The 23303-nt window shown below is 45.6% G+C and overlaps 1 protein-coding gene and 1 long non-coding RNA gene across 13 annotated transcripts; one reads left to right on the forward strand and one right to left on the reverse strand.

The window, feature by feature from the left end:
* The first annotated feature begins 10963 nt into the window (after positions 1–10963).
* LOC123097364 (uncharacterized) lies at positions 10964–15302 on the forward strand. 12 transcript variants are annotated; one of them, XR_006447131.1, is made up of 8 exons: positions 10964–11395; positions 11739–11794; positions 11883–11912; positions 12037–12177; positions 12284–13347; positions 13485–13601; positions 13719–14411; positions 14813–15302. It is a non-coding gene; the product is annotated as an uncharacterized lncRNA (long non-coding RNA). The 12 variants fall into 12 exon arrangements; XR_006447132.1 differs by having other exon boundaries at positions 10966–11395; positions 11739–11912; positions 12284–12500; positions 13007–13347; XR_006447129.1 differs by having other exon boundaries at positions 10969–11395; positions 13007–13347.
* A 705-nt stretch (positions 15303–16007) lies between these two features.
* Positions 16008–22555, reverse strand: LOC123097363 (probable protein phosphatase 2C 75). The gene is made up of 5 exons (XM_044519078.1): positions 21951–22555; positions 20607–20978; positions 20403–20520; positions 17004–17227; positions 16008–16861 (listed from the first exon to the last, which is right to left on the reverse strand). Exons 1-5 carry the CDS (start codon positions 22140–22142, stop codon positions 16451–16453), a joined length of 1317 nt encoding a protein of 438 aa, XP_044375013.1. The 5' UTR covers positions 22143–22555; the 3' UTR covers positions 16008–16450.
* Positions 22556–23303: the final 748 nt, after the last annotated feature.

A 23303-nucleotide genomic window follows, 5' to 3' on the forward strand; every position in this document is an offset into this window, starting at 1 on the left:
GTTACCGGTGAGGAGCTCGTATGCCGTCTTGTCGAGTAGCTTGTGAAGATACAAGCGATTTGTTGCATGACAAGCTGTCTCAACCGCTTCCGCCCAAAAGTGTTTTGGAGTCTTGTACTCATCAAGCATCGTTCTTGCCATCTCAATAAGAGTTTGGTTCTTCCTCTCAACAACTCCATTTTGTTGAGGCGTGTACGTAGCCGAGAACTCGTGTGAAATCCCTTCTTCGTCAAGAAAGGTATCCACATTTGCGTTCTTGAACTCCATTCCATTGTCGCTTCGAACCTTCTTGATCTTCATGTCAAATTGATTTTGGGCCTTCCTAGCGAAGTTTTTGAAGATCTTTTGGACCTGTGATTTGTCATCAAGAAAGAACATCCACGTAAATCTTGAAAAATCATCAACTATGACTAGACCAAATGAGTTACCACCGAGACTCTTGTAGGCATTGGGACCAAAGAGATCCATGTGAAGTAGCTCGAGCGGTCTTCTCGTGGTCATGATGTTCTTCACGGGGTGACTCCCTCCAACTTGTTTTCCTGCCTGACAAGCACTAAAAAGTCTATCCTTGTCAAATATAACATCTTTTACTCCAAGGATATGATCACCTTTAATAAGCTTATCAAGATTTCGCATGCCCACATGACCTAGCCTTCTATGCCACAACCAGACTTTAGAAGATTTAGCAATTAAGCAAGTTCTAGGTTGAGCCTTTTTAGTGAAATCAACAATGTAAAGATCACCTCTACGTATACCGGTAAAGACCATTTTATGATTGTCTCTTCGAAACACTTGGCAATCTACTTCAGTAAATAGAGCATTGAAACCGAAATCAGCAAGTCTAGATACTGAAAGTAAATTGTACCCAAGAGATTCAACGAGCATGACATTTTGTATGGAGCTATCATGTGAGATGGCCACCTTACCGAGGCCAACCACCTTACCCTTTGAGTTATCACCAAAAGTGACATACTTTCGAGGGCCGTCGTTTTCAGCAAGCTCACGAAACATATCTTTGTCTCCGGTCATATGATCAGTACATCCACTATCAAGGACCCATTCCTTTCCTCCAGCCATGTAGCCGCGAAGATTAGCCATAAGACCAAAATGTCTCATTGCTTCATCAAGATCATAGTCACTATCATCATCCTCATCATAGTATCCATGTTCAACATCATCTTGTGATTGATCAACTCCTAGAGAGGGTAATTCATTAGATAAATGATCATCACAATGGTCATCTTTATGAATTCTAATAGCTTCGGAAATGATATTGCTAATAATTCCAACATCTCATTTGGCACGCATGAGATCACGAAGCTCAAATAGACAATCATCAAACTTAGGATCACTAGTACTCATCTTACTCAAGGCAATAGACTTATGGAGAATTTTGTCTAAGTTTTGCAAGGAATAGTTTGGAAATCTTTCCTCAAGAAATCTCCATATAGTGTAGGCGCAATCAAGAGTAGGCAAACATCCAATCAAGTTTCTAGGCAATCCTCTAGTGATAAGATTAACAGTTCTAAGGTTGCGGATCATGTCAATAGACTCATCAAGGGTAGGATGCAAAGGATCAATATGAGGTGCACAAGGGCTAGTAATGTACTTGTTCAAATGATATTCATTGAAAATCTCAAGCATCTCATTTTTTCACTCATAAAAGAACTCTCCATCAAGAATAGGCACTCTATGTCTAAGACTCCCCAATGTAGACACATCCATCTTCCTCCAATGGTGATTAAACCAAAGCAATGGAGACCAACGCTCTGATACCAATTGAAAGGATCGAGAAGAGGCGTCTAGAGGGGGGTGAATAGACTCTAAGAAGAAAAGTTGCAGTTTTTAATTTCCTTAAGTTGATGTGGAATTTTGGCACAAGTTTAAACATTCACAATACATATCAAGCAAGCATGCCAAGAGTATATGAGCAGCGGAAAGTAAAGAGTGCAAGTTGCAAGAATGTAAAGATAAGGGATTGGAGTGTGCAAACGCAATTTGGAGACACGGAGATTTTTTATCTGTGGTTCCGATAGGTGGTGCTATCGTACATCCACGTTGATGGAGACTTCAACCCACGAAGGGTAATGGTTGCGCGAGTCCATGGAGGGCTCCACCCACGAAGGGTCCATGAAGAAGCAACCTTGTCTATCCCACCATGGCCGTCGCCCATGAAGGACTTGCCTCACTCGAGTAGATCTTCACGAAGTAGGCAATCTCCTTGCCCTTACAAACTCCTTGGTTCAACTCCACAATCTTGACGGAGGCTCCCAAGTGACACCTAGCCAATCTAGGATACACCACTCTCCAAGAAGTAACAAATGGTGTGTTGATGATGAACTCCTTGCTCTTGTGCTTCAAACGATAGTCTCCCCAACACTCAACTCTCTCTCACAGGATTTGGATTTGGTGGAAAGAAGATTTGAGTGGAAAGCAACTTGGGGAAGGCTAGAGATCAAGATTTATGTGGTTGGAATGGGATATCTTGACCTCAACACAAGTGTAGGTGGTTCTCTCTCAGAAAATATGTGTTGGAAGTGTAGGCATGTTCTGATGGCTCTCTCCACGAGTGAAGAGTGGGTGGAGGGGTATATATAGCCTCCACACAAAATCTAACCGTTACACACAAATCAGCAAACTCGGTGGGACCGATTCAGAGAACTCGGTCAGACCGATTTGGTTCATAATGTGACCGTTAGGCATTTCGGTGGGACCGATATAATCAACCCGGTGGGACCGATGTGCTAGGGTTAGGGTAAAACCTCATCTTTGTTTGACCGATTACACAAACTCGGTGGGACCGATTTGGGTAATAAGCGAACAGAGAGTTGGCCAAGCAAACTCGGTGGGGCCGATTGCATATCTCGGTGGGACCGAAATTATTGCAATAGGCAACAGAGAGTTTGCAAGCCCATCTCGGTGAGACCGGGATCCCATCGGTGAGACCGAATTGATTAGGGTTTCTGGCAGTGGCTATGTCAACTAAACTCGGTGGCGCCGGATAGAAAGATTCGATGGGGCCGAGTTTGACTTTTTGGTTTGGGACATATGTGGATGTGAGAAAGTAGTTGAGGGCTTTGGAGCATATCACTAAGCACTTTGAGCAAGCAAGCCATTAAGCAACACCTCATCCCCTCTTAATAGTATTGGCTTTTCCTATGGACTCAATGTGATCTTGGATCACTAAAATGAAAATGTAGAGTCTTGTGCTTTGAGCTTGAGCCAATCTTTTGTCCTCAGCATTTTGAAGGAGTTCCACATCCTCTAGTCCATGCCACTCCATTGTTGAACTTATCTGAAACATACTAGGTAGAAGCATTAGTCCAACAAGAGATATGTTGACATTAATTACCAAAATCACCCAGGGAGCACTTGTGCTTTCACCGGTCCACGTGGCGTCATTACAGTAAATGGAAACACGGAACGCTCCAGCCGTACAGAGGAGCACACCGCCGCCCTAGCAGCAGAAGCACAGAGCGGCCTTCTCAAGCAACATTATAATCTGGCTGCCGAGCCCCTGGACATCATTAAGAGGGTCTGGATCACACTGCAACAGGACTGCTTGGCTCGTCATGAGCCGAATTAGCAATTTGGCCTCCGTCCCAGCCCCGCAATGGCATTAATACCGCGCGTACATAAACTACGCACTCAAAACCCCATGGGTATTAACGGAGGCATAACTCGTTCGCGATCCACAAGTACGGCTTGACCGACCCTGGGATTCGCACGCTTTTACTTTTCTTTTTTATGGGTTTTCTTCTCTTTTCGAGGTCTATACGGACAACCCGCTTGCAGAACACACCAAGGAGGCAAGGAGCTCTGGCTTACAAGGGAATCCCCAGGTGGTCTATACTAAACGATTGCCATACTTGCTTTTCATACCTGCACGTAGCTCGCCCTTGGTTGCAGCATGTTAAATAGCCTTACTTGCTTATCGCATTACTTGTACAAAGTACGCCTCGACGTACTAGACATCAGAATGGTGAATACACGGTAGCGTCAGCTTATTATTTCATTTTCCCGTTTCCTCACCTCGGTATTAATTACTCATTGCACACATACACCATGGTACGTATTACTACGCCAGGGGCTTCATTACACCCAACACTACGGCAATAAAAAGTCCGAAACTTTTATAGTATAGTTCGGCACCCCGAACTTATAGCATTATATGCATCGGCTCCGAATCATGTCTTTGGTCAATAGTTGGGTTGCCCGGCTCCTGTGCTTAATACCTTACGTTCCGCTATATCGGCTAGGGTAGTAAAGGGAGAACTACTGCGATTGTGTCCCGGTTCTTCTGGACGAGCACCTCAGTAGAGAAAGCTGAAAACTGACTGTCATGATGTGGCGAGAGCCGGTCAGCTGTTCGAGAGGTTCCAAATCGTTAGAGATTTTTTCCGCTTCTTGCGAAGAATCGGTTCCTCCGATTAGGCGTATAGCGCCCCTAGTTCGGTCTTCCGAATACCAGGGGCTTCGCCAACTTTCTTAATTGTCAAACTCCTATGGCTAAGTGAGGGCGGTAAAGGCCGCATAGTCTGATTGCCTTGTTCGTTGCGCTAAACACCTCCTTTAAGGACCAGAATGTGGAGTAAAGAGTGTTTAGATTTATCCCAAACACCCCCGTACTATCTACGTGGGGGCAGAAGCCGACGACTGGTCAACCCTCAGATTTAATAAACGGCCGCACAGGAGGTAAAATTTAAATCATAAGCATTATACTATATAACATCATTGCTCCATATTACATGGCAAGGTAATACACATGTTCTCATGGGAATATGATATCCTTCGAACATTGCTCCGCCACAAGGCGGGACACCTACAGGACACCATCAAAATAGAGCTCGGGCCGACGATGCTCCTTGCCCTCGGGCGGCCCCTCGGTCATTAGCTTCTTGGCATCCAGCTTTGCCCAATGCGTCTTGACGCGGGCAAAGGCCATACCCGCACCTTCAATACAGACCGACCGCTTCACGGCTTCGAGCCGCGGACAGGCACTCACAAGCCGCTGCACAAGTCCGAAGTAGCTGCTAGGTATAGGATCGGCAGGCCACAACCGGACTATCAGGTCCTTCATGGCTAGCTCTGCCAACCTGTGTAGCTCGACCAACTGCTTTAGCTGGTCGCTGAAGGGCACCGGATGTTCGAATCCCAGATATTGGGACCAGAATAGCTTCTCCGTAGACATCCCTTCTTCGGCTCTATAATGCTCGGCAGCATCTGATACACTATGCGGCAGATCTGTAAACGCCCCTGGAAAATCCAATTCAGGATAAGTACAAGGAACGTTTCTTCTACATACTTGCTATGCATGATGAAAGACTTACCCGCCGTAATCTTCTTGGCCGCCTGAATTTCCTGGAGGGCGCTCTGGGCTTCGGCTCGTGCATCCTGCGCGCTCTAGCGGGCCTTTGCCAATTCGGACTCTTGCGCCTTACAATCGCGCTCCAAGGACTCAAATCTCTCTGTCGCGCCCTGGAGCTGTTGCTGCGCCTCGCCAACCCGGGCCTCGTGCTTCTCGCGTGAGGCGCGTTCCTTGGCCACTTTGTCCTCGGCCTCGGCTAGCGCCTTCTTAAGGGCTGCCACCTCGGTCGTGGCCCCTAATAAAGTTTATGACACTTTAGTCCGGTCGGACTATTCATTTTTTTCAGAATGTACCCACAGGTTACTGCATACCTTGGCTATCCTCCAGCTGCTTCTTCACGAGGCCGAGCTCCTCCTCGGCCCGCTCCAGTTTCTGCTTCAGTCCGGAGACCTTCGCAGCACGAGCAGTGGCAGCCTGTAACGATACCTGCTTATTCACATAGACAACTCATGTTAGACTCCTGCGATATTTATTCTTGATCCTCTGTTCAGCTTTTCCTCCCGAACACCAAACAGAGCATCAGGGACTACTGTCTATGCTGTGATATTTTTCCTACAATCACATTACTTACCTCAAAGCCCGTTAGAAGGCTAGTGCAGGCTTCGGTCAGTCCGCTTTTGACGAACTGAACCATCTCTATTACCGTGTCCATAAGGACATGATGTTCATCCACGATAGAGGCGCCTCGTAGCGCCTCCAGCAGATTATCCGGTGCCTCTGGTTGGACAGAGATCACCGGTGGAACAGGCACATTCCCTCCTTGTGGGGAATGCCGTTCGCTAGACCCCGAAGCCGTGTAGATCTCTGGAACGGTATCCGGCTGAGGTCCGAAAGGAACTCGGGCCCCGTCACCAGTCCCCGTGGGGACTTTTTCCCCCGTATGTCCGGCGGCCGAGGAGTCATCATGGGGCGTCACCCCGATGATCTCCGGAATCTCCTCCTGGCCTGGGAAAGTCTTTTTGGACACCACCTCGTCATCACCCTTGGGTGAGACGGAATGATCAGGTGGCGGAGACATGCTAGCCATCTCCTTCGAATCCAGCGAATCCTCTGTCAAGGATCGCGGGGAGCCATCGCATGCCAGACTGCAGTGACAAAGTTTACAATATGTCAATATTACAAACCAGGAAGGCCAGACGTTTGCGGATTCTGGTACTTACGAAGCGGCCCAAGGCTTGGTCCGGCGAGGTCGCTCTGGACTGCTGTCAACATCCCACGCGGAGTTATCCGCGAGGGAGCCTTTAACCCTCTTAGGCGCTTTCGCTTCCGGACTCGTGGGGGCCGCTCTTTTCTTCTTCCCCACCTCAGGTGGGGAGTCGTCTTCTTCCTCCTCTTCATCGTCGTCGTCGGTGGACGAAGAAGAAGTCTCGTCTTCGGACGTCATGTCCGGAGCGCCTTTTCGGCGAGGGCCCTTCTTGGCCCCTTTGGCCACTTTTCTGGCCGTCTTCTCTGGCACCTCATAAGGTGCGGGAAAAAGCATTTTCGTCAGTAATGGGAATTCTTGGTCTTCGGGCAGCGGAGCCGGACAGTTAATCCCCTCTGCTACCTCGATCCAGGCCTGAAAACATGGATGTGAAAGCTTAGGCTTTACCTCAAAATATGCCAGTAAAAGGTATGCCTTGAAAACATGAAATAACTTACCGAATTGGCTTGGCGCTTTAAGCTAAGCCTGCGATCCTCGATCATAGGCGGCGGCGTCTCGCCGGCCTTGAAACGCACTCTCTAGATGTCTTCGTGCGTCGTGCCGAAGAGCTCTTGCAGCGTCTGGTGCTTGGCCGGATCATACTCCCACAGATAGCAAGTCCGGCGTTGGCACGGAAGGACCCGACGAATGAGCATGACCTGGACCATGTTGACAAGCTTGATTTTCCTATCTATCATGTTCTGGACGCACGTCTGGAGCCCAGTCAGATCGTCCGAAGGACCCCAAGTTAGGCCCCTCTCTTGCCAGGAGGTGAGCCGCATCGGGATTCCGGATCGGAATTCGGGGGCCGCCGCCCAGTTGGCATCGCGCGGCTCGGTGATGTAGAACCACCCCGATTGCCACCCCTTCACCATCTCTACGAATGAGCCTTCGGGCCAGGTGACGTTGGGCATCTTGCCCACCATAGCGCCTCCGCACTCTGCTTGTTGACCGCTCACTACTTTCGGCCTCACATTGAAGGTCTTCAGCCACAGGCCGAAGTGAGGTGGGATGCGGAGAAAAGCCTCACAAACGACGATAAATGCCGAAATGTTGAGGATGAAGTTGGGGGCTAGGTCATGAAAATCCAGCCCATAGTAAAACATCAGTCCACGGACGAATGGATGGAGAGGGAATCCCAGACCGTGGACAAAATGTGTGAGAAACACAACCCTCTCATGGGGCTCTGGAGTAGGGACAATCTGCCCCTTGGCTGGGAGTCGGTGAACGATCTCCTTGGCTAGGTATCCGGCCTCCCGGAGCTCCTTGATGTCCTTCTTCTTAATGGAGGAGGCCATCCACTTGCCTCCAGCTCCGGATACGGACATGTTTGGAGTGCTTTCTTGGACGAAGAAAAGCTAAAGCTTGGGCGTTGGAGCTCAAAGACGGAAGGGCTGAGGGAAAGAAAGGGCGTGGGTGAGAAAAGGGAATCCTTACCCCCTTTATAGAGGCCTCGAATATCAAACGCCTCCCCACTCGCCTTAAACTCGCCTGTTCCCAAGGGCTGCGCAAAATGGCACGGTTGGGTTACCCACGCAATAAGGGAACACGATCTCTGCTTTGACAGGACGTGCCAATTACAACCGCGTCTCGAAACGTGGGATGGCAGATGAAAAACGGTGCGAAATTATGACCGGACAGACATGATGTCGTGTTGTAAAAAAGCTGTCAACAGATTAGATTCGTGCAAATATTATATTCTCTCTGCGGTTGTGTGTGGTATGCGTTACAGGCCCGGATACAATCATCGTATCTGAAGACTATCGTGGAGTTCGAAAAAAGGGGAACCCGCCTTGCAATGCCGAAGACAATCTGCGCGTCGGACTCCTCGTCATTGAAGCCAGGTTCAGGGGCTGCTGAGGGAGTCCTGGACTAAGGGGTCCTCGGGCATCCGGCCTGTTATTCATTGGGCCGGACTGATGGGCTGTGAAGATATGAAGGCCGAAGACTGTAGCCGTGTCCGGATTGGACTCTACTTGGCGTGGAAGGCAAGCTTGGCGAACGATTATGAAGATTCCCTCTGATGTAACCGACTCCATGTAACCCTAGATATCTTCGGTGTCTATATAAACCGGAGAGCGAAGTCCGGATAGACATATACACATTACCATAGTCATACAGGCTAGACTTCTAGGGTTTAGCCATTACGATCTCGTGGTAGATCAACTCTTGTAACACTCATATTCATCAAGATCAATCAAGCAGGAAGTAGGGTATTACCTCCATAGAGAGGGCCCGAACCTGGGTAAACATCGTGTCCCCCGTCTCCTGTTACCATCGATCCTAGACGCACAGTTCGGGACCCCCTACTCGAGATCCGCCGGTTTTGACACCGACAAAGGGCCCCGTGAGAACAAATCACTCATGCCTGGCGCCTAGTGGCTGGGTCATGCACTTTGACGGTGCCTTCTCCAGGCAGGGTGCGGGGGCTGAGGTCTTACTTACCTCGCAACCGGAGACAAGCTCTATGACACTATCCATCTCTGCTTCAGGCACTATGAAAAGGTCTCCAACAACATTGCGGAGTATGAGGGCCTCATGCCTGGCCTCAAGGCCGCCTCTGCCCTGGGCGTCAAGCGCCTCACCATCAAGGGCGATTCTCGGCTCCTCGTCAACTTCTACAACAAAAAATACAAGCCCAAGAACGAGCACATGGCAGCCTACCTAGAGGAGGTACGTAAGCTCGAGAAGCATTTCCTTGGCTTGGAGCTGTAGCACATCTCGTGCTGTGTAAACAGGGAGGCCGGCAACCTCGCTAAGCGAGCTCTCGCCGCGAGCCCCAGAGCCTAGGCGCCTTCAAAGAAAGGCTCCTCAAGCCATTAGCAGCGCCACCTGCCATTGGCACAACGCTGCCTCACGAAGAGCTTCCTCCCACGCCATCCACGGGCGTGCTGGGCTGTGGCGTAGCCTCAGGAGCCCGCCTGCTGCTTGCACTGGAGCCTCAAGCAGACAGCTGGGCTGGGGAGTTCAAGCTCTCCCCACGGAGGATGCGGAGGCGGAGCGCGTCGTCCAGCAAGCCACCGCCTACTGGTTGCAAGACGGCGAGCTGTACTGCAGGAACCCCAATGGCGTCTCGTTGCAGTGCATCTCAGAAGAGCAAGGGCGCGAGCTGCTTGCCGACATCCACGGGGAAGATTGCGGGCACCACTCCTCGTCGCGCACCCTCGTCGGCAAGGTGTTCCGAAGGGGCTTCTATTGGTCCACTGTGCTCCGCGACGCCACTGAGCTGGTCCAACCCTACGGAGCCTACCAATTCCACGCCAAGCAGATCCACCAACCAGCGCAGGGGCTCCAGACGATCCCACTCTCATGGCCCTTTGCAGGCTGGGGGTGGACATACTGGGGCCCTTCTCTTGTGCGGCTGGTGGCTACCGCTACCCCTACGTCGCCATCGACAAGTTCACCAAGTGGGCGGAGGTCGAGTCTGTGTGCACCATCCCGGCCGACTGTCAAGTTCATCAAGAGCCTCGTGAGCCGTTTTGGCGTCCCCAACTGCATCATCACCGACAACGGCGCCCAGTTCACTAGTGGCCTCTTCAAGTCCTACTGCGCCAACCTTGGCACGCAGATCTGCTAGGCCTCTGTGGCTCACCCACGAAGCAATGGCCAGGCCGAGCGTGCCAACGCTGAGGCCCTCAAGGGCCTTAAGATAAAGGAGCTTCAAGAAGAAGCTGGATGAGCTGCAGTCTGTGTTGTGGTCCATCCGCACAATTGGCGACTAAGCCTACTGGCGAGACCCCCTTCTTCCTCATGTACGGGGCCGAGGCGGTCCTCCCTTCAGAGCTTAAGCATGGCTCCCCGCGAGTCCTGGTGTTTGCCAAAAAAGCGCGTCAGGGCGGCTCATGGGAGGCTGATCTGCTGCTCCTCGAGGAGGCCCGCCGCCAGGCCGCCCTTCACGCTGTAAGGTACCAACTGGCCTTGCGTCGTTACCACAGTCACAACATCCTCCCTCGTACCCTCGAGGCCGGAGACCTCATCCTACACCGGATCGTCTTCGAAGAGGGGCTCCACAAGCTCTCATCTATGTGGGAAGGCCCATTCAAGGTTCCCCATGTCTCCAGGCAGGTGCAGCCCGCCTGGAGACGGAGGACGGGATTCCTTCAACTCATGTTTGCATGTTGCACCGTGTGCTTTGCCTATTCACTGAATCGGAAGTTTTAGTGAAGTATGCCTGATAGGATCACCATGCCTACAACCGGCGCAGCGAAGCTCGCAAAATGCTTCTAGTATATATAATAAACTACGTTCCAATGAATCCAATGATATCTTTCCACCGGGGGTTCACCGTCGCGACGCTTTTACAGAAAAGCCCCTGCTGTTGTGGGAATTGAACCCGCGCTCCTTTTTTTAAGTGGCTAAGGTGAAAAACGTTTCAATATTGCAAAAAGATCCTGTAGTTTTTGGTATTCAACCCGTGCTCCTTTTTGAAGTGGCAGCACACACGAGCAGATGCGTGCTCTCCTCGCTGCGTACAGGCGGCGCCGCCGCGGGCGCTCCTCGATCTATACGGGCGGCGCCGCCGCCACCTGCGGCTGGTCTTCTTCTCCAGCCATCTGCCGCCCTTCTCTCCTCCCAATTCGCTGCCCTCCTCTACACTCCCGCCCCTAATCTTCTCTGGCCCTACCCCAGCCTCCTTGATCTCCAGCCTCCTGCTGCCGTGCCTCGATCCATACGGGCGTCGCCGCCGCCGCCGGCTGGTCTTCTTCTCCGGACATCCGCCGCCCTCCTCCCCTCCCCCTCCCCCCTAATCTTCTTCTTCTTCTCCGGCCATCCGTCGCCCTCCTCAAATCCCGCGGAGTTCGCCGGAGGAAGAACATCCGCCGTCCGAACGTGCTACACCAGGGGTATGTATCATCTTTTCCCAAATTAGTTCAACGTTGTTGGACATTGCTTGGAGATTTTACTTGAATCAATATCAATTTGTGTAACCTGGGCGTGTACCAATGTTGCTACTTTTTTCCTTTAATCTGAGCGTTCAATCTCTGTAAGCTAGGTGCTGGGTGATGCATGTACATTACATTAGTCCAATGTTTGCCAAACTATGACAAATTCACGTGCCATGTGTGTCGGTTTTAGATACTTCAAGTTTAATTTGAGACATCAGTAGTTAATCCACTGTTTATTTTCCTTTCTGGATCAGGGAACAAATTGCTCGATCATAATTGTTTGTTCTTCTTGCTGTTTCAGCGAAGCACCGGAAAGAGGACGTTTCTATGCAGCATAACCCAAAAGTTTAATTTGAGGTATTCCATCAAGCGTATGCTCCATAGCCTCCATCATGTAGTATATTTCCTTTGTTTCAGGTTGTACAGAGGATTTCCCTTGTTTCAGGTTGTACAGAGGAGCTCAACGACAACTGAGGTGCTGCTAGAATTATATCAGCTACTAACTTACGTACATATAAAAAAAACTGCAGCTCTAGCTCCATGTAGTAATGACTAAGTATATTCTAATGCTCATAGGTACTGATTACTATTTTTTACAGGCTAGTTTAATCAATTCATTGGCGTACTTTAGGAAACAAGGATATATTGGGTGGTCTCCGACCGCCCGTCGACAATACAGAGTCGTCGTAGTTGGGTTGTGTTCATGTAACACTGAAACTTGACATAGTTAATATAAGAAGGTTTGATTTACTTCCACTATGTTACTGTTCAGTCTATTTTATAAACATGTTGATTAGCCATTCTGGCAAAGAGGCATCTTCAATATTTCAGAAATCTCTTTTCCAGAAACTCCAATTCTGCTCATAGGAATTGAGATGCCCAATATTTCTCAATTTGCTGACAAGGCTGTAATATATGTATGCTTTACACATGTCGATCCATTGGAAGAGTATTTTCAAGGATTCTGCTGCTTACTAATTGTTTACATCCATTGCACAAACTAAGTGGTAGGGGGACTGTTCCCTCTCATTAGAGCTAAAACATATCTTCGTATTTTTATAAGGTATTTCTCCCCAAAATTTTACCCAAACCTTTCCCATGAAGTAATATATTTCAATATGTTTTTAAACTTCTAATTAGGTACAATACATTATTGTTGTGGTGTTGATCATATTAACCACGAAACAAGGTTTTTATTTGTTTGAGTTTTTATCCTGTAATAATATAATCTCAAAATTAATAAAGTCGCCATGATGGCTTTTCCTCACAAAAAAAATCCTCACAATCGAGTACTAGCATCGGGGTGTGGCTCATCGGGGTTCAGCAGATGAACTGATGAACACAGCAGGAAAGGAGGCTGAGGAGGGATAGACTCTTTTTATTGGCCGGGTTGTGGTGAGAACATAAGAGAGAGCATCGGGGTGTGGCTCATTGCTTCATATGCTGCTACCGATATATGTATGTTGTTGTTTGCTTCATATGCTGCTACTAATATATGTATGCTGCTGATTGGTCCTGATATACACTGCCTATTGCTGCTAATAGTAATATTGCTACTCAATTTGATAGGTAGAGTGGTAATAGACGGCGAGATTGGATAGTGCTCATATGACAGTCGGACCATTGTCCTTTCTGTGATGAGTTAGAGAATATTGCTCTCATGTGTTAATCAGCTGATCCTCCTTAGCCTTCCCGTGGTCTGAACTTCAAAGTTTTCATCCACTCAATGCTGATTCAGTCAAAGATCTGTGAGAAGAAACTTATTTCAACAAGATTCACTCTACTTTGCTTATCGCGGTCCTCTGGAATATATGGAAGCGCAGGAACTCCAAGTTCTTCCGGGATGTTTTTGAGGAATTGCACATTACTGCTAGCAAGATTGCTGATGATCTTATGTTGTGGTCCAACAGGTATTCAAATGAAATTAAGAAAGGGCTCTTTATGGATTGGAGCACTATGTTGTATCACCTATTTGTGAGATTGTAATTTTTCCCTCCTTTTTGTTTCTATTAATCCCACTGTACATTTACCTTTGTGTACTTCTCAGTTTTATGAAGTGGTTCAGGCCGGTGTAAGCACGCTATTGTCCCTGAAAAAAATCCGGCGAGTGATGCCTCACCCTCTCTGAACTGAATATTATGTGCTTTTGTACTACTCGAAGAAGGTAAATAGTCTCTTATGTGGTTCATTTTTTCCATTCGAATGCACTCATATTTTGATGGATTAGTTAAAACATAAAACCTGCAATTCTTTCTAGAGTCCTGATGTATTATTTTTTCAGCCAAACACAGTGAAGCATCTCTGTTGGCTAGCATCCCTGATGGGAAATTTGTTGTCTTGCTGATGGAGAGATGGAGTTGGAGTGGCGGCTCAAAACTCTAATCTTGTTGTCTTGTTCGGTGAAGTGATTGCAACATTGTTTTGTTTTGTTCTATGCATGCTTCCATGCCGGTTGAAGTGATTCTGCCAGTCAATTGTATGAACTTAAGTTACCTGTGTCATATGAGACTGCTGCTACTAGGAACTCTTAGGTTATCATTTATTTTTATGGGTATACTCATGGCCTGATGCATTATATGGCTATTATTTGTGTCAACTTTAGTGTTACTATAACTTTTATTTTTGTTGTAACTGTAGAAAAATAGATGGCAGAACTGAACATTGCAGAGGATTTTGATAACCGACCTTAAAAAAAAGCAAAAATTTCTGAATCAGGTGTTTTGGAGCCATCACCTACGTCACCAACTATGAAACATTATCTCCAGTTTCTGAATGTTTTGGATAAATCGTGCCGGGATCAGATAATCAAATAGATCGTGATCCATTGCCATCAACTCCGTCCGCAACTATCTCGACATTACCTCTGATTTTTGAATTGATGCATGAAAGAAAAGTTTCATTACATGATGATAAGGAACAAGATGTGAACATAAACAAATCAAAGTTGATGAGACATATGATTATCTCCCACAAGGTAATTTTTTGATTTATTACATGTACTTTTGTATTCAATATTTTCTTAAATTATTTGACTTTTTGCACATTATGCATTGACTGACCATGATCTATGTGCCCATATAGCAATAGAATCATCTTTGGAAAAACAATTACTTGTAGAGATAAATGAAAGTTCCATCTTACAAAATCAACTGATGTGCTGGTTGAAATTATCATGTTGGATAATATTGCTTTTACTAGCAGTTGAAGTGCTCTTGTTATTATTTCCACAAATATCACCACGTTTTGCTATTGACCTAATGCTATATTCCTTGACTGAAAGCAAACCCTTTAATTGCAGCTGTACTAAGCATTCTTTCCGTCTATATCTTGTCATGATTTTTTTACTAGCTGTAGTGGTGTTCTTATTATTGTTAGGCACTTTGGTGTCTCAGCAACCAGGTCGCCACCGACCACCACGATGGCTCACCGCGATGCCCTCCCGCCACCCTATATACGACACCAGTGGCGAGATGGGCGGGATCTTTTTGGCGTGCCGGCACACAGGAACGACACACACCATACAACCTGAAGGATACGTTCATCAGGCTTGACATGACCCTCACCGATGCCGCATTGCCGCTTCTGTTGCTGGAGATCAGCCAAAGAGTTAGCTTGTTGCCGCTTTGCTTCAATGGTTGCTTCAATGCTCTTCGACTCTCCGTAATGAGCAGCTGATGGTGCTTGGACGAAACAATTGATCGGGAAATGGGTAGTGTTGTGCTGGTGGTCATGTATCAGCCCACTATCTATAAAACACCTAAGATGATTCTTCAGGACCCGATATATTCCAATTACTCATTTGGGTCTTCTTACTGTGATACATGGTTTTACTTAGTAATCTTAAGATCAATTTGTTCGTTTATAACTGCGTGTAGAGCACAGAACCCGATCTTGCATGTGGCCGATTTAATTTGTTTACTGAAGAAATTAGTTTAAAAATGTTCACAGTTTTACACACGTTCATACTATTTTTGTTTCAAAAAAATATTTTTGCACTTTTTTCAAAATCATAAAAGTTCCCAAGAAAAGTTCCATTTTTACTAAAAAAAATCATTTAGAAATGTACAAAAATATCAAAACATTCTTTAAACAAAAAACACGTGTTAAAAATGTGATTTTTTGGAAGAAATGTTCTAATTTTCATAAACGTTTATTATTCTTAAAGAAGTGTTCCAATTTTTATGTAAACATTAACTTCTATTAAAAATAAGGAAATTTTCATGTTTTCCAGAAAAGCCAAAAAAATGATTGACAAACTATTCCATGCAAAACTGCTTTTCCATCTGATGAAGAATGCTAAGTTGGCTTCTTCTTGTCCAAAATTAATTCTACAAAAAGTAATAACCAGTTTTACCTTATTATTGATGTTTAATAAAATTGGATATATAAAATGGTGCACGATGAAATATGAATCAGGTTGTGCCTCTTTTTCGCCTGGTGTAACGCACGGGCATTTGTACTAGTTAATTTTAATGTGAATGTTGATATTTTTTATAAGTTTGATCAAATCATGGATATTTTGACTTTAGACAAAACTTATACGCAGACTAAAAAAGACAGGAGGGAGTACTTATAAACACGTCCCACGCCAATCCTTTTCAGCCACATGATCTAATCTCACAGAATACATGCGTATGCCGTCGTCGTAGTCAAAAAGTGTAGCTGCACTTTAGAGCATTTGGGTTAAAGATACAAATATAATGAACAGGGCCTGTTCACGTAGAAAACCGAGCACGTACATCGTATTAACATATATATAAACTCAGCTTGAAGGGCAGCCATACAAGAAAGGCAAAGCCGACTCGAAACAAACTGAAACTTGCCTCCCAACGCATGTTGCACAATGAGAGTTAGGATTTACATAAAACAGTAACCCTACTCATCCTTAAGAGTAAACCGACTTTCGGACTGGAGCTCACCGGGCATGCTAATATAGCCAATAAGGCTCTCATCTCCAAAACATCAGCGAATGTGCCTGCTAACTGCAGACTCGCACATCAATATCAATAAACTTCATTTCTTGGTTGGACTTGTATCACCAAACTTTGGTAGTGTCAAAAGCGTGTTCAACCGGGTGAAGCCCTCCAATGACCTCTCATCTCCACTTATATTTGGGTCACATTCATCATCGGCATCCTCTGGAATTACCCTTTTACTGAAGTGCTGGGGGGTCCTTAATCGCGGTGGCATCCCTGGACTAGATCCAATTCCCTTGCTAGCAACAGAAAGCCCTGATAGCCCACCTGCAGCCGCATCTTTGCTCAGGAAAAGGCAGATCACTGCACAATCATCCGTTTTGGAGGTTGGGTACTTGAATTTCCAGGTCTGATTTGCTAGATCAACAACAGCACGGGCTGCGCCAGAACGGCCAGAGCATGAGGCAACAACTTCCACCACTTCCTGGTTGGACAAAACATCCCACACCTGTAACCAGAGTGCAATTGGGTATTAGAGTATATTAACAGATAGGCGGTGCATTTATTGAATCAGAAGAAACTATTGTTTCCCCATCGAGAACAAGTCACGCAGAAAGCAACAAGTTATTTATTTATTTTTGTTTGGTTACCCCATCAGTGGCAAGGACAATGAACTGATCCTTCTCCATGATTCGCCTATAGGTGACCTCAGGTACAGAGATCAGCCCAAAATCCTTTAGACAAAAATCACCAAAAGCTCGTGCCATTGCTAGGCCTGGAGAGTTGCAGTTAGGAAGCCAAAGGCGAGCCACATCTGGTTCATCCTGGTGAGCAAAGACCCGTCCATTACATCGCTTGATCCTCCTAGCCTCTCCTGTTATAACATTTCGTTATGGCTCAAATAACATTCATCACGACAGTAGGAACAGATGTTTTTTAGGAGACAGGCTCAGAAGGGAACTAGTGTTTAGTTTGAACAGACATTAATAGACTAACCTACTAGAGAAAACGGTGCGTTCACCTAGCTACATGTCCCACACTGACATAAACAAAACAACCTTCATAACTGCAGCTAGAGAGGACCAACGATTGTCGCAAGGGAAACTGTTTCCCGGGTAATGAATCCGCACGGCACATTAGTAGATCAAAACCATATGGCACAAAGGTCAAACCATATCGGTAAAAAGCAAACTGACAAAAGTGCGTATATATACACCATGTTGCCTGTAATTCTAATTAGGAAGCATATAATTTCCATGATTACGAAAGCTTGTGGACATGATCAGAAAGGCACATGCTCAACTTAATGAGTGAGACAAGTGGTCACTACTCCATTAATTTCTTGCACACATCTTGATACAAACCGAGCGCTATTAGCTAGCTATGGTGTATATATAAAATGATTCTACAATCCTGGGAGTACCGCTCCTCACATATCACACAGATGAATCGATTATATCTCTTTTAATATACTTCATTAATAATTACTGGATGCTCCAAAGTTACAAGAAAATTTCCATTTGAGACCATATATTTCATATTATTTGCACATAAACTGTTTTTAACGTAAAAATGGATATTATTCAAACTAAGGGCTGCGATGATATATTTTTGTAAAACTTGTATTGAGGATCTTAGAATAATTAATAAGTTACATTAAGAATGATAAAGAGGTATAACAGATTTGTTTGGGAGGTATATTGAATATGGGAGTACATACTGCCAGGAGTCAAAAAATTAGTTCAGAGATATGTGTGTGTGTGTGTGTGTGTGTGTGTGTGTGCGCGTTTGTGTCTCTGTATTAATTATATTTATATATACAAGACTAATTTTTTGTACTCCTAGAGGTATGTACTCCCACATTCAAATATACCTCTTAAACAAGCATATTATACCTCTTTATTATTCTCAATATACCTCAATGCAAGTTTTGCGAAAAAACATCACCGAAGCCCATAGTTTATGCGGTATACCTTTTTTACGTACAAAAAATGCAGTTTACTTGTAAATAAAATAAAATATGTGGTCTGATAATTTTCCATCAAACAGTTAAAGATTGACTTTATCAACATTTTTAGGAGAGCCATCTACATAAAAGCATTCCAGCAGAGCCCCTATTCTAAATTTTAGAAATAGTGGTAGAAAAACTCCGCCAATGTTATCTCAACATAGCCGGTGCCAGGCCTTGGTAAAGGAGAATGGTTGTGTGACTTGGCGAGCCAACATCAAAACTCAGCCACACTTATGAAAATGGAACCCGAAAGAAAATGGACAAGGGTCGGGCCGTCACCCCCTTGGTGGCGCGCCATATCTTCATCTGGATACATCGACAACCGGGTCGTCGCATCCTTCGTGGCGCGCTACATCGACAACCGGGTGTAGTGAAAAATGAGCAAGGGTCTTCGCATTTGACTCGATGTATGTGAAGGGGAAGTAAGCTAGCCAAGCCTAGTAGGATCCGCTTAGGTAGCTGCAACGTAGGGCCCTTAACAGGTAAGTTACGGGAGCTAGTTGATACAACAATGAGGATAGGTGTTGATATCCTTTGCGTCCAAGAAACCAAATGGAGGGGACAGAAGGCGAAGGAGGTGGAGGATACCGGCTTCAAGTTGTGGTACACGGCGACAACTATTGGCGAGAAGCTCTTCATAGGAGGAGACCTCAATGGCCACGTGGGCACATCTAACACAGGTTTTGAAGGGGTGCATGGGGGCTTTGGCTATCGCATCAGGAATCAAGAAGGAGAAGATGTCTTATGCTTTGCTTTAGCCTACGACATGATAGTAGCTAACATCCTCTTTAAAAAGAGAGAATCGCATCTGGTGACTTTTAGTAGTAGTCAACACTCCTGATTGATTGTGTCCTCTCAAGAAGAGAAGACATGCGTGCTTGCCTAGATTGTCAGGTGATACCTGAAGAGAGTGTTGTCCCTCAACATAAGCTTGTGGTGGCTGACTTCCGTTTTCGGATTCGTGTCTTGCGGGATAAGCGTGCCAAAGTCACTAGAACGAAGTGGTGGAAGCTTAAGGGGGAGGCAGCTCAGGCTTTCAAGGAGAGGATCATTAAGGAGGGCCGTTGGGAGGAAGGAGGTGCTCTGTCTTATTGCATCCCCATTGAGGTGTGAAGAGGCCTCGGAGACATAGCGATAGTATGCTAACTAAGCTTTTCAGCCTCATTTTTCAGGCAAACAAGGTGTCAGAAGAATGGGGGCGGAGTATATTAGTACCAATCTTCAAGAACAAGGGGGAAGTTCAAAGTTGTACTAATTACCGTGCAACTAAGCTGATGAGCCATAGAATGAAGCTATGGGAGAGAGTCACTGAGCACCGCTTAAGAAGAATGACAAGCGTGACCAAAAACCATTTCGGTTTCATGCCTGGGTGGTCGACCATGGAAGCCATTTTCCTGGTACGGCAGCTTATGGAGAGATACAAGGAGCAAAAGGACCTGCATATGGTGTTCATTGACTTGGAGAAGGCCTACGGTAAGATACCGCGGAATGCCATGTGGTGGGCCTTGGAGAAACACAAAGTGTAGCTGCGATCTGGGGTCTACGTATGGTAAACCATAGATGGGAATGAGCACAATCTAAAGGCCTCCCTAGTGTAGTTGTGAATCAAATGTTCATCATTTGCATGCAAATAACGATGATTGTACCATATCCATCATGTCAAACATAATATAGAAGTTATCCACAACTAAAAACAAAACTGCTTTATTTCCAACTTTTGTTTCTGCAGTAAAAAATGTTGTGAAGTTACTACCATGGTTATCAGCAAGAACAAGGTGAAAATTCTAAGTCGTCACTCTTCAAATCTTAGGAATATAAACATATATAAAATGATTGGAGACAAGGAAGAGATAACATACATTCTTGTTCGGAGAAAATGAGCAAGAATGTACCAATTCAGCAGCAACAGAAAAAGAATCATTCAATTAATGGCATCACATAAACAGTCACAAGTAGTAGGATTAAGCCAACACATTAAACAGAAGAGATACAATATAGAAGATTCATTAATTTAAACTTGAGAGTGAAAGATATTTACTTGGATGATCAGGTTTCAGGTCAACTGTCAACTGATGGGCAACCAAATGACCGTTCTGATCTCTAGTGCCTAATACAGCTCTAGAGTCACCTAGATTCCCGACAATAAGATCCTGACCCTGATGGTATAGAGAGAAAAAATCAATTGCTCATACCTGGAATTTTTGAGTAATTAAAGCCATTCAAGGAGTAGGTTCCACTGTACCTGTTTAATTAAAGTAACTGCGGTAGTTCCACTGCAAATGCTATCTATGTTCCGATGTAATTTAAGCTCCTTATCCATAACTCTAAAAGCTTTTCGGAAAGACTCTTTCATTGAGTCAAAGAATTCTAGATGTTCTTCTTTCTGTGCGGTGAATGTGGAAGATTTGTCCTCTGCATCTGGGTATGGAGATAAACTCTCTTCTAAAACTGATCCATCTGAATTGCTGGTTGGGCTCTCTCCATAGTCACAATATATCAAATCACACAGCTTCAAAGGGAGAGTATCTCTTACTTTCCGCGCGACGAGATGGCCATGTGGACCATGACCATCAAAAACTCCACAAAATACTGTGTCTGATCTCCCATTGAAGTTCTGTACATCATGCCCCAAGGCATCCAAGAGCAAGAAAAGAAGGAGGCAAACATCAATATCCATTTGTCAAGTATCTATATAATTTAATGGAGAATGCTACAGCGCGAATGCAACGGCGACGTTGACAACCACCTGATGTCAATGCAACGCGACGTTGACATCCACCTCATGTCAATGCATGCTCACCCATCACACTCTGCGGAGTCGGTCGTGCCACAAGACCAGGCTCCACGCGTTCACTCGATACAATTGGCATGACTTAATTCATAAAGAGTGTCGAAAGTGGAATGAGTTAGAAGAAAAGGTCACTATTCTGTTATTCTTTTGATGTGCACGCAACTGTTGGATTCAAATAAACGGTTCACACAAGGGGGTACTCTTTGACTGGGCGAGTCATTTATCTGATCCTGCATTTGCAAGCATGCCTCATTCAAGCATGGACAGTTTCATCTAGAACATAACCTCATGGCCTAAAACGCATAATAATCAATGACCACCTTAACTAAGAGACAGCATATGGGTAAGCAAGATGGTTGCCATATCCAACAAATAAGTCTTCATAGTTCATATGAAAGTATGGAAGTGGGAAAGATGGTGGCCAATACTTAATCCTCCATCAGTTAGAGCAAGAAACATCTTCCATGAGCAACATTCATAGCCATCGAGTTGTTTCTTTTCAAATATCAAGCCGACATGTAGTCTCGTGTTGGCTAAAACAAGTTGGATCATTATGCCTTGTTTATCCTGTGAAAGCCCCTCAAGTTGTTGGCAATTCATATTTTTTATTTTATTAATGTATCATTTTACCTTGACGTTGCCCGATAAATAAACAACCCCTAATTGTTGACGATACTTCAACTCCCAGAAAACTATTTTACTACGCAAGCTCATTAGTAGCCATTATCAAATAAAGAAGAAATGAACATCCAGAGCACCAAAAGTGTAAATAAAGGGATCTTGTTGTGCAGATACCTCCCACGCGACCATGGCGTCTTGGTTGGTGCCCTTCTTCCCCTGCCGCGTGAAGAGGCAAGCCACATTGCCAGTCCCAATCCCGGCAATCCTCCCGGGGGCCTCCTCCCCCCTCCTCCTGCCTCCTCCCACCTTCCCGGGTAGTGCCGCCACCTCCATCGGCCGCTGGTCTGCCGGCAGGCACGACCCCATCGCCAGCGCCCTCACCACATCCTGCAGGCAATCCAGGCACCCGCCTCCACCGCCCCCTCCCCCACCCCCCGACGACGGCGCCGCCGTCGCCACCGCTGCCGCCGTTATAGCCGCCGTCTTGCCCCGTTGGTCACAGCCCAAGCCACCCTCAAAGATTCAACCTCTGCGCAAACGCAACGCTGCCAAGATTTCGATCTTTGCGAGAGGGACAGTGGCGTTCTTTGATGGCGTCGTGGGCGACCAACCAGTACCAACGGGGACACGTCACGAGCTAACCAGAAAAGTAGAAAAAGGAGGGCGGGATCGGACAAGAATAGGGAGGGAATCCAACAGCGAAAATGGGGACAAAGAAAAATAGCAAGGGCGCGGGGAAGAACAAGTGGCTCGGCGTGGTTTGGTGCAAAGGGATCGGCGGCCGGATCGGTCGGCTCCTCATGTGGACCGGAATCGTTCATACTATATCCCTCTGTTCTTTTATAATATAAGACATTTTTTGGCACTAATTAATTTCAAAGTCTTATATTATGAGACGGAGTGTAGTGTCAAAAAAGTCTTATATTATGGGATCAAGGAAGTACATGTTATGCATCTCAAATTCTATGAGCATGAATATAAAAACAATATCCTTATTGACATCATATAATTTTTTTCATTCAGTCAAGGCTAATGTCTATTTTCCTTTGAAACAAGGAGGATATGGATAATAATTTTCTATTCCTACAAACCAAAGGTCTCTAAAAGAATTATTTCTATGTATCCTACAAATTTTCTCCAAACCAAATGAGCCTTAGGGCTCTTTGAGTCACGGGTCTTTAAAAAGATTAAAAAACTTAAATGAATATAATAGTATTGCATGTGTAAAATATAAGATTGTGAAACACAAATTTTTGGATAGTTGTATGTTTAATGTGTGAAAAAAGGAAACCTACGGGACCTAAATAACACATAGTCAAATATATATCTATATTTATACCTATTAATAAAGTAAGATGCGTGAATCAATATGTGGTTGGATGGTTATAGGAATAGTGGTATTCCCAGTCCATCAGGATTCAAGTCCTGGCTACGGTGATTTCGTAAATCTCAAGATGATATGCCGGCTTGGTCTCTCAAATGTGTTTTTTTGCGGGGCTCACAAAGGTGCTCATAGGGGTAGCCAAG

The sequence above is a fragment of the Triticum aestivum genome, chromosome 4D (genome assembly GCF_018294505.1).
Source record: "Triticum aestivum cultivar Chinese Spring chromosome 4D, IWGSC CS RefSeq v2.1, whole genome shotgun sequence".
Taxonomy (NCBI): domain Eukaryota; kingdom Viridiplantae; phylum Streptophyta; class Magnoliopsida; order Poales; family Poaceae; genus Triticum; species Triticum aestivum.

Coding starts and splice junctions, on each gene's coding strand:
- LOC123097363 (XM_044519078.1), bottom strand. CDS start 22,142: ATGGGGTCGTGCCTGCCGGCAGACCAGCGGCCGATGGAGGTGGCGGCA. Junction 20,521..20,606: donor CAGTTACTTTAATTAAACAG/GTACAGTGGAAC, acceptor CTATACCATCAG/GGTCAGGATCTTATTGTCGG. Junction 16,862..17,003: donor TTGTCCTTGCCACTGATGGG/GTAACCAAACAA, acceptor CTCTGGTTACAG/GTGTGGGATGTTTTGTCCAA.